This window comes from Mobula hypostoma, chromosome 11, assembly GCF_963921235.1.
Source record: "Mobula hypostoma chromosome 11, sMobHyp1.1, whole genome shotgun sequence".
Lineage (NCBI taxonomy): Eukaryota > Metazoa > Chordata > Chondrichthyes > Myliobatiformes > Myliobatidae > Mobula > Mobula hypostoma.
The window spans coordinates 61,832,042-61,846,020 of NC_086107.1; the positions used below are offsets into that span (position 1 = coordinate 61,832,042).

Sequence of the window (13,979 nt, forward strand, 5' to 3'; positions counted from 1 at the left end):
ACAGAACCCACCGCAGGGTAATGGCAATCTGGCCTGGCTTACCCGACAGAAGCAAGGGACAGGAAGGGAGCTAGGTTCAGGGTGGCTCCCAGACGGGACTTCAGGCAAGATGAGGCGAGAGTTACCAGCAAGACAAGGCAAGGCTTCAGACAATGCAAGGCGAGACAAGAACTTCAGGTGAGGCGAGAGTTACCGGCAAGTTAAGGCAAGGCTTCAGGTGAGGAAACAGAAGGCAGGGGAAGGGATACAAGGGGTAAGGACAAGAACAATCCAGCAGCCATGCCCTGGTCTCTGAAGGTATTTATGCAGCCAGCCCCAACAAGAATCAACTGCCTCAATTAGTGCTCAAACAAGAACAGAAACAGGGTAGACAGGAAAACCTGGAGCAAGGGTCGATGGACCGGACCGTGAACCGGAATACAGACTTCACAGACTGGACCATGACAGATATCATTAGCACCATTCACGCTTTATCTAGGGAACACCAGTCTTTTCTCTGTTACACTTAGTTGTTTCTTCCTATTTCCCTGGCAGGAACATTGTATCCTCCTTACCAATATGGTGTTCTTTTCGGTACTTCTGATCAATTAGACTTGTACACAGGATAGAACTTCATGGCAAACCTTTATTAATGGCTAACAATATCCAAACAATGGCAAGGAATGATACAACAATGCATCCAAAGTCATAAGCAGCACACACTATATAATGCAGCTAGTCAATAAGGTCATGTTGATCTGCTACCCCTACTTCACCTTTCCACTTTATTCCCATTTCCCTTGTTATCTAAAAATCTAACATTTATCTTGAATGCAGGCAAAAACTCAATATCTATTGAATAGAGAATTGTAGCTCCTTGAGTGAAGACATTTCTCATCTTCATCCTAAGTGTGCAACTCCTTATACTGACCCATTGTACATGACCTGTATTCTGGACATCCCATCATCACCTTTGCATTTACCTTGTCAAACCTGTTGAAAGTGCTTTTGCTTATTAGTTTAATTGCATATTTTAGGAGCACATGATTAAAAACAGATTCCTTTTCCAAGTCATCTGATATTATAACCATATCCAGATCATTTTGCTTCACTCTGAAATTGTGACCAGGCACCTCGAGGCAAAGAGTACCCTTGAACATCTGATGTTTCTTCATCAGGATTCACACAATAATGTCATAAATCCTTTTGAGTCCTGATGAAGAATCTCAGCTCGAAACATTGATTGTTTATTCACCTCCTGAGTTCCTCCAGCATTTTGTGTGTTGCTTAAGAGAGCAGTGAACATATGCTGCAGGTTGCACCGAGGAGTTATAGTGATCAAGATATGAGTAACAAGGCACATGAATACAAAAGATGGGAGTATTACGATGTGTATCAGGAGATCCTCAAAATCCCTGTTCAAAATGACAATGCTAGATTTGCTACTGATGGGGGATGTTGCAAAAGGACATAAATCTGGGTAGAAGGAACCAACCAGCAATATTTGCCTTAAACTTAAGCTCCCTGTTTGTCTTAAGTACATGGTCCAAGTATAATAAACAGTCCTCTTGAAATACTTACAATTAGGTAATGAGGAGATGGAAACAGAATGTTGAATTTCAAACCAATTAATTGAGAAAGGAGTGATATGCCAGTCCATAGATATTGCATTGTTAGTTGGTTGAAGACCAAGACGTGCATTGGAAATACTTCGACCATTTTCCATTGGGGTAGAGCCAAGTGCTGTTAGGTAGTTATACAGGAGGAATCCTGCAGGTTACCAGTGGAGAAGAGCGACAAGGTTGCCAGTAGAGAAGTTGGTTGGTCATGTGAGTTGGTAATAACAACAAAGAGCATAGCTTCTATGACATAAAGGGAATATTGGGTATCTTTATGGAATGTCACAGATTTGCAACATTGATCATTCAAATGCCTGCCAGCAGGGGATGGGCACTTACCATTTTCCTTTGGTCGGTAAGTGAAGCATGCAATGTGTTATAATAGCAGAGATACCAGAACAGAAACTATTAATTACAGAGTCGTCTCTGAAGACCACCGTAAGATTTGAAAGACAAACCAGTGAAGCAAAACATTGTACTGCTCCAGAATTAGACCAGGGTAGAGATGTTTCTCAATGAAGGATAGCTCACTTTGAACAGCCTGACTCCAAAGCATTTGATTTAGTATATTTAGAGCAATGGTAATATTTGCAATTCTCAACAGCAAGATGTTTGGCAGAAGACCCTGTAATATGTTGCCCCAATGTTAGAGAAACATTTTTCTGATGCATCACCTATGCCTTTTGAAGAACCCACAGATAAGATGGAAGGTAAATGCCCAACAATGTGCACAATTGTGAGGTTTGAGATGAACGATGTGAGGTCTGTTCTGTATGACAGAAATGAAATATCCAGAGATGAAATTCAGCAGAATTATCAGTCATTGGAGAAACAATGTTAACTTCCATTCCACTTCTTCATTATCGCATTGAACTCTTTGGTTAAATTTATAACGGTTGTAATTTCAAATACTGATACTTCCTTTCCATCCCTGGGTACAAGAGCACTAATGGAATCAAAATTAAATTGCTGGAGGAACTCAATGGTTTGAGCAGCACCTGTGGGATTGGGAAGTCGGGGGTGGGGGGGCGTTGGTGGAAGGAATTGTCACCATTTCGGTTCCAGACCCTGCATCCTAATGTTGACAATTCTTTTCGCCCTATAGATGCAGTTCCACTTGCTTAACTCTTCCAATAGATTTTTTTTTTGCTCCAGATTTCAGTATATGCAGTCTCTTGAGTCTTCACAGATAGAATAAGAACTAATAGGGGACCATTGTGATATTATAATGTAGGTGCACCAATGACAGTGATACTGTGCTGCAATGCAAAGTTAAGGATGGTCTCGTCACTACATGTGAGTGGAGTGAGCCACTGAGGCAGTGTATATCTTCACTGTGTTTCCTCCATCAGATTTCAGAAATGGTCTGGCTATGTTTTCGTCTCCCATTAACAGGTGGAGACACCAAAGTGTGTGCAGCTATATTAAAACTCTCCCGTCCATAAGCTGGAATTAGGGTACTTGACCAAGTGTATTTTGTTCCCCTCATTCAGTGGGCAGGATAGCTACACATTATCCTCCTGTAAATGGTTAAGCAAACAAAGCTGGTATATGTGGCTTCCTCATAAGCTGGTTGAAAGAGGTGATGTAGTTGTTCCTCTTTTTGAAAGAATGGTGAATTTGCCTTATTCAAAATGTTGATTTTATATCTCTGTGCTCTTCACTCTTCTCATTTCATTTCCTTTTTGCCTTTCAGATTTCTTATTGTTTTGGTTTGCCTCATCTTCAGTGTCATGTCAACAATCGAACAATACCATTACTTTGCCAACAGAGCTCTCGTGTGGATGGTACGTAAACAAATGTTCTTACCAACAATGGAATAGTTTCTTCTGCACACACTCTGTGATGTGGGCTTGCTTATTAAGAATAAGTATTCCCACCATTTGGCATTCTTCTAGTTGGGTATACAAATCTCTTACAGTCTGTAGCCAGAATAATGTATAGAAAAACCTTGTGTTGTAATCTTAAACCTGACGTGTCACAATTTTTGAATCTTACTTTCTCAAGGTGATGAATGGATTGGTGCCCATTGCTGCAAAAATTACCTTGCCAAATATAATTGTGTTGAGCAATTAATCCTTTTTTCCTGGTCAGTTATCCATGAGATTGCTATGGTTGACAGATTTGTTGCATCTGGTGCTTAAACAGCTGCTGGATTCAGTACACTGAGTCTAGGTCAATACTGCATGCTCATTATCAGCAGGTATACTTTGCTGCACTATGGCCTATTGTTTCACTGACATTGAGATCACTGGGTCAGAACAGCAATTTGACCAATGTAGATTGGGGAAACTTTCAAAGAAGCATTTCTTTACCAACAACTATTTAGAGAAGTAAAATCCCAGTGATAAAATCCATCAATCAGCAGAATTAGAGACTTGGGATAATAATGTTCAGAAAAATAATACGTCTAGGAGTTTTAACCATATAACCTTATAACAACTACAGCACAGAAACAGGCCATCTCGGCCGTTCTAGTCTGTGCTGAACGCTTACTCTCACCTAGTCCCACCAACCTGCACTCAGCCCATAACACTCCATTCATTTTCTGTCCATATATCTATCCAATTTAACTTTAAATGACAATATCGAACCTGCTTCAACCACTTCTGCTGGAAGCTAGTTCCACACAGCTACCACTCTCTGAGTAAAGAAGTTCTCCCTCATGTTAGCCCTAAACTTTTGCCCTTTAACTCTCAACTCACATCCTCTTGTTTGAATCTCCCCCACTGTCAATGGAAAAGGCCTATCCACTTCAACTCTATCTATCCCGCTCATAATTTTAAATACCTCTATCAAGTCCCCCCTGAACCTTCTACACTCCAAAGAATAAAGACAAAGAATAAGGTTTTAGTGAACAGCAAAGGATGATCAAAATCCTAATAGAGATATTGGAAATTAGAAAGATTTATAAACATTGTAAAAGCTTCTATATATATAAAAAAAGTGATTAACAATAGTATGTGTGGGTACAAGAAGCAAATTGTATTGGAGAATAAAGTAATTAAAGTATTAAATACGTATGTTTTATCTTTACTGAAGAAGACATCAAAAATGAGATGATGGAGAAGCAAGAGTGTAGCACCAGTAAAAAAACTGAAGGCAATTAATATTGCCAAAGAAAAATAGTTGAAGGATTTAAAGGTCTAAAAGCTGGCAAATTTCTGGTCCTAATTCCTTCATTTCTAAGAGAGGTGGCTGCGGAATAAATTGATCAAGCACATGTCCTGAGATTCTGGAACAGTCCCGGAGATAAGTTTGGAAATCTAATAACACTGATATCAATTGTCAGCCAGTGTTGGAATCCATTATTAAGCATTTGTTTACAGAGCACTTAAATCATAAACTGATTAGGTAGAGTCAACATAGTTTTATAGAAAGGCTGGGAATGGATGAAGGAGAAACCAGTGGATATAGTCAATCTGGATTCTCAAAGTGCCTTTGATACAGTAAAACAATACAGTTTTGCAGAAAATAAGGGCTTGCTAGGTTGAGGGTAATGTATCAACTGGGATCAGTTAAATGTCAGGTGTCAGTACTGAGCCCTCAGCTATTCACAATGTAAATTGTTTTTTTACACATGGGGAGGGGGTTGATGTTTTTCTTTCAATGGGTTCCATGATGTTCTTTGTTTTGTGGCTGTCTATGCGGAAGATGAATCTCAGGGTTGTATACTGAATACATAATTTGATAATTGTGTTGGCACGTGGCCAAGTGGTTAAGTCGTTCGTCTAGTGATTTGAAGGTCGCTAGTTCGAACCTTGGCTGAGGCAGTGTATTGTGTCCTTGAGCAAGGCACTTAACCACACATTGCTTTGCGATGATACCGGTGCCAAGCTGTATGGGTCCTAATGCCCTTCCCTTAGACAACATCGGTGGTGTGGAGCGGGGAGACTTGCAGCATGTGCAACTGCTGGTCTACCATACAACTTTGCCCAGGCCTGTGCCCTGGGAACCTTCCAAGGCGCAAATCCATGGTCTCGTGAGACTAACGGATGCTTTAAAGTTAATTTGATAATAAATGTACTTTGAATCCTTCAGTAACTTCAATGAAAAAACTAACATTTGTGAGCCTAAGCTTGCTGCTAATACAAAGCCAGATGATAAAATGGACAGTAAGGTGGATATGAAGAATCTGCAGAGGATACGGCCATTAAAAATAAATGAGTAAGAATATAATAGATAGAGTACAATGTGGGAAAATGTGAGTGTACTTACTGTGGTAGGAAAAATAGAACAGTTTTTAAATGGCTAGAAAGGTTATGTACTGTAGAATCATGACATGGGACATCATGTGGTGCTTGTACAGACACTGGTTTGGCTGCACATGGAGTATTTTGCAAAAGGGAAATTAGATGTGGGCCAGATAATGTTGGCCTGATTAGTGGTGTTCACCTCATGACAAAGAACTTGAATGGGTTAAAAATAATGAGGGCAGTTCTGGGAGGCCAGAGGCTAACATGCAGTGAGGATGCAAGAAAATCTGTCCTGGTGCCTGTGAGCATCTTCTGTAAGTGGATGTTTCAAAGGTTTCAAAGGTACATTTAATGTCAGAGAAATGTATATAATATACATCCTGAAATTCTTTCTCTTCGCAAACATCCATGAAAACAGAGGGTTGCCCCAAAGAATGAATGACTGTTAAATGTTAGAACCTCAAAGTACCCCCCCGCTCCCCCCCCACACACAAGCAGCAGCAAAGCAACATCCACCCTCCCCCACCAGCAAAAACGCATCGGTGCCCCCCCACCAAGCACTCAAGCATGCAGCGAAGCATCAATAAAAACACAGACCTGCAGTAACCCGAAGACTACTCGTTCACCTGGTATTCAACATATCACAGGCTCTCTCCCTCTTCCTAACAAGGGAAAAAGAGATGTCCCCATTTCACAGCAAGAGAGGAGACATAACAAACAGCTCGCTGATTTATGATGTTAAAAGTCTGTTGCATCGCTTCTTCCAGGCTCTGTGCCCAAAGAACCCGGGTCTCTGGGCACACCGCCAGCAGCCAGCTTGCTGCTTTCGATCTTCCGTCTCCTACGACTCACCGGTTACCTGCAGTGGCACTGGCCTCGAGTCCGCCTGCCTCCAGGGCCGTGGAACCCCGGAGCCCTGAAGACGCGCTAGTCTTCTAGGTCACGTCCTTGGCATATCGAATAGCAGCCAGTCGTGAGACCCCGAGAGCGGGTCCCATTCCCGCAAAGTCAGCGTGTAACTCTAGGTCAAGGTTTTCAAAAGAACCCTGAAAGGGAAAATTAGAAACATTAAAGATAGAAATAGAGCTGTTTCCAAAGGTGCAAGCAAAGGCATCGCTGTTAGGCACCATTGTTCTCCTAAGGTCCGTCAACATGTTTCTTCCACAAAGATCAGTTTGTGCCATTGTTGGACACAGGAGGGAAAGCGCTGTTTTCAGTGCAGTTCAGCTTTAGCCACTCATAGTGGATGCCCGCAAGCAGAATGCACAGCAACATGAGTGTGTGTCACCACTGTGGGGGCCTGGTCCTCGACCTACTCCAGAATGTTAGGCATGGCCCACAACATGGTTCTCTTTATTAACAAGCATGGTGAAAGGTTGTGAGGGTTCAAAGATTTCATTGACTTGGGATGAAGGTAAGTAAAGCATGGCAGGTGGCAGAAGGAGAGTGCCAATGTGCCTGGGTCAAAGAGATGGCACCCACATTGTATTGCCTCAAAATGATTGGGATGCGATCAAAATCCTGTTCCACCCGGTTCAGGTGGGCTCAATGCTTGGTCTCAGCACCTCAGTTTATATGTCTCCAGTAATTTTCTGTTTTAAGAGCACGTATATGCTACCACTTCTTACTGATTCTAAGACATGCTATGTGTTAAATTACGGTCAAAGCAAATAGCAGGAACAATGGCTTTAATTGTCTGCACTGAAGCTTGGCTTTGATGGGGCAAAATTCAGGCAGAAGTTAGCCCTGATCAAAATGGAAGATTTTTCTTGCTCGTTGTCTCCAGGCAATGTTGTTTAAAGCAGGGGAGTGGGAGAAGTTGCAGGTCTTAAGCTCTGCCTGGGTTCCTGATGCTGTTGATGCCTGAAGGAGGGGTTGGCCAGCAGCAACTTTCAGCTCGTGATAATCACATCAGGTGTTTGCCCTGGCACCACAGATAATAACTAGAGCAGATGAATGCTCGTTCAGGCAGACTGAGGATGGAATCAAATCATCAGTGTAGACAGGCATTCACTTAGAGTCAAGCTGGGTCAGAATGGCTGTGATCTGAGTCCCTCCTGCTGCTGCGTTTGAGCTGAACAGGACTGGGATCTGACCCAACAGAGATCGGCCATTTCCCTATCCCAGTCACACGGGGTCCAATCCTGAACTCACGTTTGAAGTTTGGGTGTTCTTCCTGTGATGCTGTGGGTTTCCTCTGCATTCTCTTCCCATCTCTCAAAGACACGTGGCTTGGTAGGTTAATTGGCCACTGTATACTGATCCTCGTGTGTAGGTGAGTTGGTGGAATATGGTGGGATTTGAGGCAATGTTGGATGATTACAAAACGTAATGAATGGTGTAAATGGGTGATGGTGGTCAGCATGGATTCAGTGGGCAAGGAGCCATTTACATCCTGTGTGCCTCCAGAATTCGACAAAATGACTGAAGGTTACACACCATCAGTGTGCCTTTGAACCTTGATCTATGAGGAACAATGTCTTCACTCAGAGGGTGGTGCTCTTATGGAGTTCTCTACCACTGACTACTGTGAAGGTCAACTCAATGAGTGTATTGAAGAGGGATGTAGGAAGTTTCTAGACACAGGAAACATTAAAAGTGAATGAAGAGAGAGTGAGAATTGGGTACTAAGATAGATGGCCACCCATACTGAATGGTGGAGCCTGTTCCTGTCCCCATTTTATGTGTTTCGATGTTACAGCCAGACATCTTACCTCCATAGCAGTGGCCTTAACCTCCTTGCTTCACAGCCAGCAGCACAAATGGAGAAGAAATGCCCTGGAAGTGCATGCATTCTTTCATTTCTTGACTCCTCCTTGGTCTGGATATTGGAACATCTGAATTCCTGACCATCAGGTGTCACTTAACTACCAAAAGCAAAAAGAAACCTATCCCTGCAATCAAAACAAAAAGTGCTGGAAATATGCAGCAGGTCAGGCAGCATCTTTGGCGACAGAGGCTGAGTTTATGTTGCAGTTCCGTGACCTTCCATCAAAAATTGGAAGGTCAGCTCTGTTTCTGCCTCTGCCTGGCCTGCCGACTATCACCAGCGTTTTCTATTTTTATGTTAGACGGTCTCACTTCATACCCAAAATAGATACCCAAATTGTGTCGACGTTTCCCAGACAACTCACCATCATGGGCTGTAGAGATGTAAAGATTGGGCTGGATTTAAGGAATTCCATCAGCTGGCGTACCAATGGCAGATGCTTCTCCTTCACCCTCACCTACCCCTGGAGATGGACACCAGCAGTTCTAGTTAAGCAACTGCAGTGTGGTTAATGTAACCAGGACTCTAACATGGTTTGTTAGACAAAACTGCATGTTTTATAACATCACAGATTTGCCACACTGTGTGATTCTCGTGATCTTAAGTTAAACCTGTCCTTGCTAATCCGTTTTTTTGCTCAGAGGATTTTCGAATATGAAGTGTGAGTTGGCTCTGGGCCGATACTCAATGTAGTTCAGAAGCATGAGAAGCAATGTCTCTGAAAGATGTGAAGAGGATATTTCCAATAACAGGAGAGTCTAGGATCTGGAGGCACAGCCTCAGAACAAAGGGGCATCCCTTTAAAACAGAGATAAAAAGGAACCTCTTTAGCCAGAGAATATGAATCTGTGAAACTCATTGCTATGGAGGATGGTGAAGGCTAAGACTTTGGGAGCACTTAAGGCAGAGATTGAGGGGAGAAGGAATGAGTGTGGGGTTGAGGAATAAAGCTGCCATGATTGAATGGTGGAGCAGACTCAATGGGCAGAACGGTGTACTTTTGTATGGTCTTAGGGTATTAATATGAAAAAATACCATAAATCAGGCAGCGATCCTGTCCCAAATCATGATTGCAGTGGTTTAGGCAATTTGTTTTGGCAGCTGTGGTAATAGAGTCGACTGGCAGGTGCACAACGTAGGTGCTGACGCGGTTCAGCATGGGGTTAATATGGTATGATTCTCAGCTTGAAAGAAGTGTGAAAGTTGCCTTGACAACCAGCTGGAGGTCCTTCCCTGGGCCTTGTGGGCTGATGAGCAAAGCATCTTTGTTGGGGAAAGTTTCCCAATTTAAGCTGACACCTCTCCCACCCCCTGGCTGCCTCTGTTTGTCAGGTTTTCCACACTGCATTCTTCCTTAATTAAATCCTGGTTCAGTTCCAGCATCACCAGAGTGCAGAAGTGCTCACTCATCCTTGACAATAACGCGTTGTAGCAGATCGAATGATACACTTTTTTTTTCTCAGAGCAGTCAGGCCTAAGGCTCAATTGCATAACACCATTTCCTTTTCAACCTCGCACAAATGGAAGTGGAGTGAAACACAGTAACACCGGAAATTTGACCGACTGTTTCAGGGACAGAATTGTCCTTGTGCTCGACACAATGGCAGGATGCCATTCGCTGATCACTTCTCCTGGGAGTATTTAGACTATGTTGTCCTGGGAGCTTCTGGATAGGTTGATGGGCATGTCAGAGAGAAGACAGAAATATGTATGCTAATTGGACTGTGTGACTCCTCTGAAAGCCAGCACAGACCAGATGGGCCAAATGGCCTCCTTTTCTGTTGTATGACAATACAGAGTAAGCTAATAGACGCAGCAGGCCCCAGGATATTCCAAGGTTACGTGGTGACATGATAGTTAATTTTCCAGCGACCCAGGTTCAATGCTGACATATGGCGCTGCCTGGGTGGGGTTTGCACACTATTCCCTGTGGGTTTTCGTCCAGTTGCCCCGGTTTCCACCCACACCCCAAAGATGAGAGTTTGTTCAATTACTGATATATAAGCCATTGTGGCAGGAGAATCGAGAATCGAGATGGGACTAGGGGACAGAAGTGGTTTTAGTATCGGGAGAGTGTGCAGTGGTTTGCACAGTAGACTGAGAGGCCTGTTTCTGTTCTGTATGAATCTATGACTGCAACACCATCTTCCTGAGATCCAGAGACTTGTCAGCTAAGTCCCTCACTCATATTTCCTCCTTCTGGTGACTGACCCACCCATCAACACAATGCAACAACCAGTCAGTTACCCAGTGATAGCCTTGACCTCTGCAAACTCCCCAGTCCTGGACCACTCCACCTCACCCCCTCCCATCTGATCACCACCAGACCCCCCCCATAACCAGAACCTGAGGCTGCCAGCCATCTCCCCCGACCATCAATCTTGGCCTTGATCCAGTCGCCCAAGAAGCACCTGTTCCACTGGTTTGAAGTTCATAGTGGGGGTGAAGTTTATGGCCAAGACAGTCACTGCTGCCCCTTTGCAACAGCCCCATCAGAGTTCTTCCCTGAGCTTGCACCTTGCTGTAAGTGTGGGCTTAGGCTGAATTATTTCATGAAGACATTGATATAATCACGAAGAAGGCACATGAATGGTTATGCTTCATTGGGAGTTTAAGGAGACTTGGTATGTCGCCAGAGACTCTAGTAAATTTGTATAGATGTACCATGGAGAGCATTCTCACTCGCTGCATCAACACCTGGTAGGGAGGCTCTGATACACAAGATTAAAAGAGGCTGCAGGTTATTGAGAAATCACCAGAACCATCAAGAGCACAATCCTCCCCAGCATCAAGGACATCTTGAAAAGGCGATGCCTCAAGACGGCGACATCCATAGTTAAGGACCATTTAGGATATGCCCACTTCGTATTACTGCCATTAGGCAGGAGATACAGAGGCCTGAAAACCCACACTCAACTGTTCCGTTTTTGTAACTCCAAAACCAATAGAAAGAAAAACTCGAGGTGCCCGGGCGTAAATATGTGTACGTTGTTTTTACTTTAGCAAGGTGCCTATGACTCGGTGGTGTAATGATGTAAACCATTCATGTATATTTACATATATCCTGTAATGAATTATTTAAACAATAAAGAATGCTTAATCAAACAATACATTTGCAATATTACTCAAATATTACTGGTATACTAAATACACAGCAGTCCTCCCTGCTTAGCTATAAACTCAAATACAAAATAGAATACATCTCAACTTATATACATACAATGTACTATTTAATACAACTACTAAACAGACATCCACAGCATAGCACATTTTATATTGTCCCATTCAGACTTAAAATTTAATTGAGGTGGGGGGATTTTGGCAACGTTATTCCTGACAAGGTGGGGGAGGGGTGGTCACTCTGCTTGGCAGGTGAGGCTTGTGGCTGTGAGACCGTCTCAGGTCCTCCGTGGTGGTTGTGGGACTTGACTCTGGGACTGCAGGAAGTGGTTCCAACAGCTCTGGATTCTTCTCTGACAATCGACTCTGCTGTCCTCAGCTGATCGATGTGTCGTCTCCGGATGACATCAGACACAATCTCCGATGATTCCAGTTCTGTCCTTCATCTTTCCAAGTTGGTATATTTGATCACCTCTGTGGTCTCTCGCGGGGATAGCTCATCCCGGAGTGAAACGTTGAACCTCCTTGCTTGAAGAGGCCTCATTTTGTCACAGCTCTTTGTCCCACCCTCTCCCTCTGAGACTGGGTTTGAGAAGATCGAAGTGTGAGCACAAGGGATGACCCTGGAACAGCATAGCTGGTGCATTGTTGGTTATGGAGTGTGCTGCATTGCGATTTGCTTGGAGGAACTTGGGAAGCTTCTCATTCAGTGTCAGTGTAGTGGATTCTGCTGATGTTGCCCACAGTGCATCATTTAGACCCTGGACAAACCTTCCTGATGAACCATTTGTAGCTGGGTGGTATGGTGCAGATGTAATATGTCTTATTCCATTCATTTTCAAGAATGATTGAAACTGTTTTGCAAAAAACTGTGGTCCTTTATCACTGACTAAGCATTCTGGAACACCAGTCCTTGAGAAGAGGCTTCTCAAAGGTGTGTGAGACTGCAGGGGAGGCTAGTGGGAACACTTCTGGCCACTTTGTAGTTGCATCCATTACTACCAAGAAATTTGTGCCTATGAATGGTCTGGCAAAAATCACAAGAGTCCTCTGCTTGGCCAGTGCAAGCCATTCCCGGGGATGGAGAGGCACTGCACTTGGCATCTTCTGTACCTGTTGGCTTCCCGAGCGGTGCTTGGCAAGATGCTCGATCTGCTGATCTACCCCAGGTCAGCAGACAAAGCTCTGAGCCAACACTTTCATTTTGACCATGGCTAGTTGACCAAAATGTAGCTCCTCCAACACTTTAGCTTTCAATTCCCACATAAGGCAGCTCCCATCAAAAGGCAAGTTCATCCTGGCACTGGTAACAATGGGCACTAGAGGTCCTGTGCACATTTCAACTATTTTGTGGCCATGTAGACCTGAGAGAGTGAAGGGTCTTTTCTAGTTTACATTTGGATCATCTCTGCTGTAATAGGGAGACTCTTAATTTGCATTAGGGAGAATACTGCACACGGAGTGTCCTCTTTTGTAACTTTTTCTGTTATTTCCATGATTAGGGTGAACAGGACCATCCATCTGCATTTCCATGATTAGTTGTTCTCTTGAATTCAATCTTGTAATTGTATGCTCCAAGAAACAGAGACCATCTCCATATTCATTCTTTTATTGTTAGTGGATTGAAGATGGACAGCAGTGGTTGATGATCAGTAACGAGAGTAAATTCACTCCCATACGGGTACTGGTTGAAACTTCTCACATCCCATACCAGATTCAAGGACTCTCTGTCCACCTGTGTTTAATTTTTGTCTGCAATGGTAAGGGAACGTGATGCAAAGGATGTTCACTTCCATCATTCATAAAATGTGACATGACTGCACATATTGCATAAGGTGAGGTGTTACACACAACCTTGACTAGGTGATTTGGATCATATTGTGTGAATACAGTGTCTGATGTCAACATTCCCTCCACCTTTCTGAAAGCCACCTCACACTGCTTTGTCCATTGCCAATTCTTCCTGTTCTGTAATCATGAGCTCAAGGGGTGGAGCATATTAACTAGGTTTGGCCAGAACATGTTATAGTAGTTGACAAATCTCAAAAAATACCAGAACTTTGATATGTCCTTTGGCCTTGGGGCATCCACCACTGCTTGAATTTTCTCAGCACACTTGTGTAATGCTTGTGCGTCAGTGGTGTGATCACAATAAGTGATGCTTGGTTTAAACAATTCACAATTGTTGCCTCATGCTCTGAGCCCATAATCTCCTAAACTTTTTAACACTGTCTTGTGACTTTGGAGATGTACTTTGTCATCCTTACAAATGATGTCAACGAGGTAACACTGAGC

General features: G+C 43.3%; 1 protein-coding gene across 1 annotated transcript in view; it reads left to right on the forward strand.

Annotated features, from left to right (window-relative positions):
- LOC134353791 (potassium voltage-gated channel subfamily KQT member 1) overlaps positions 1-13,979 on the forward strand; it is an 876,116-nt gene that overhangs the window by 135,349 nt on the left and 726,788 nt on the right. The window contains exon 3 of the mRNA XM_063062179.1: positions 3,295-3,385. Within this exon, the coding sequence (XP_062918249.1) occupies positions 3,295-3,385 (91 nt within the window). The remainder of the gene's footprint in view (positions 1-3,294; positions 3,386-13,979) is intronic.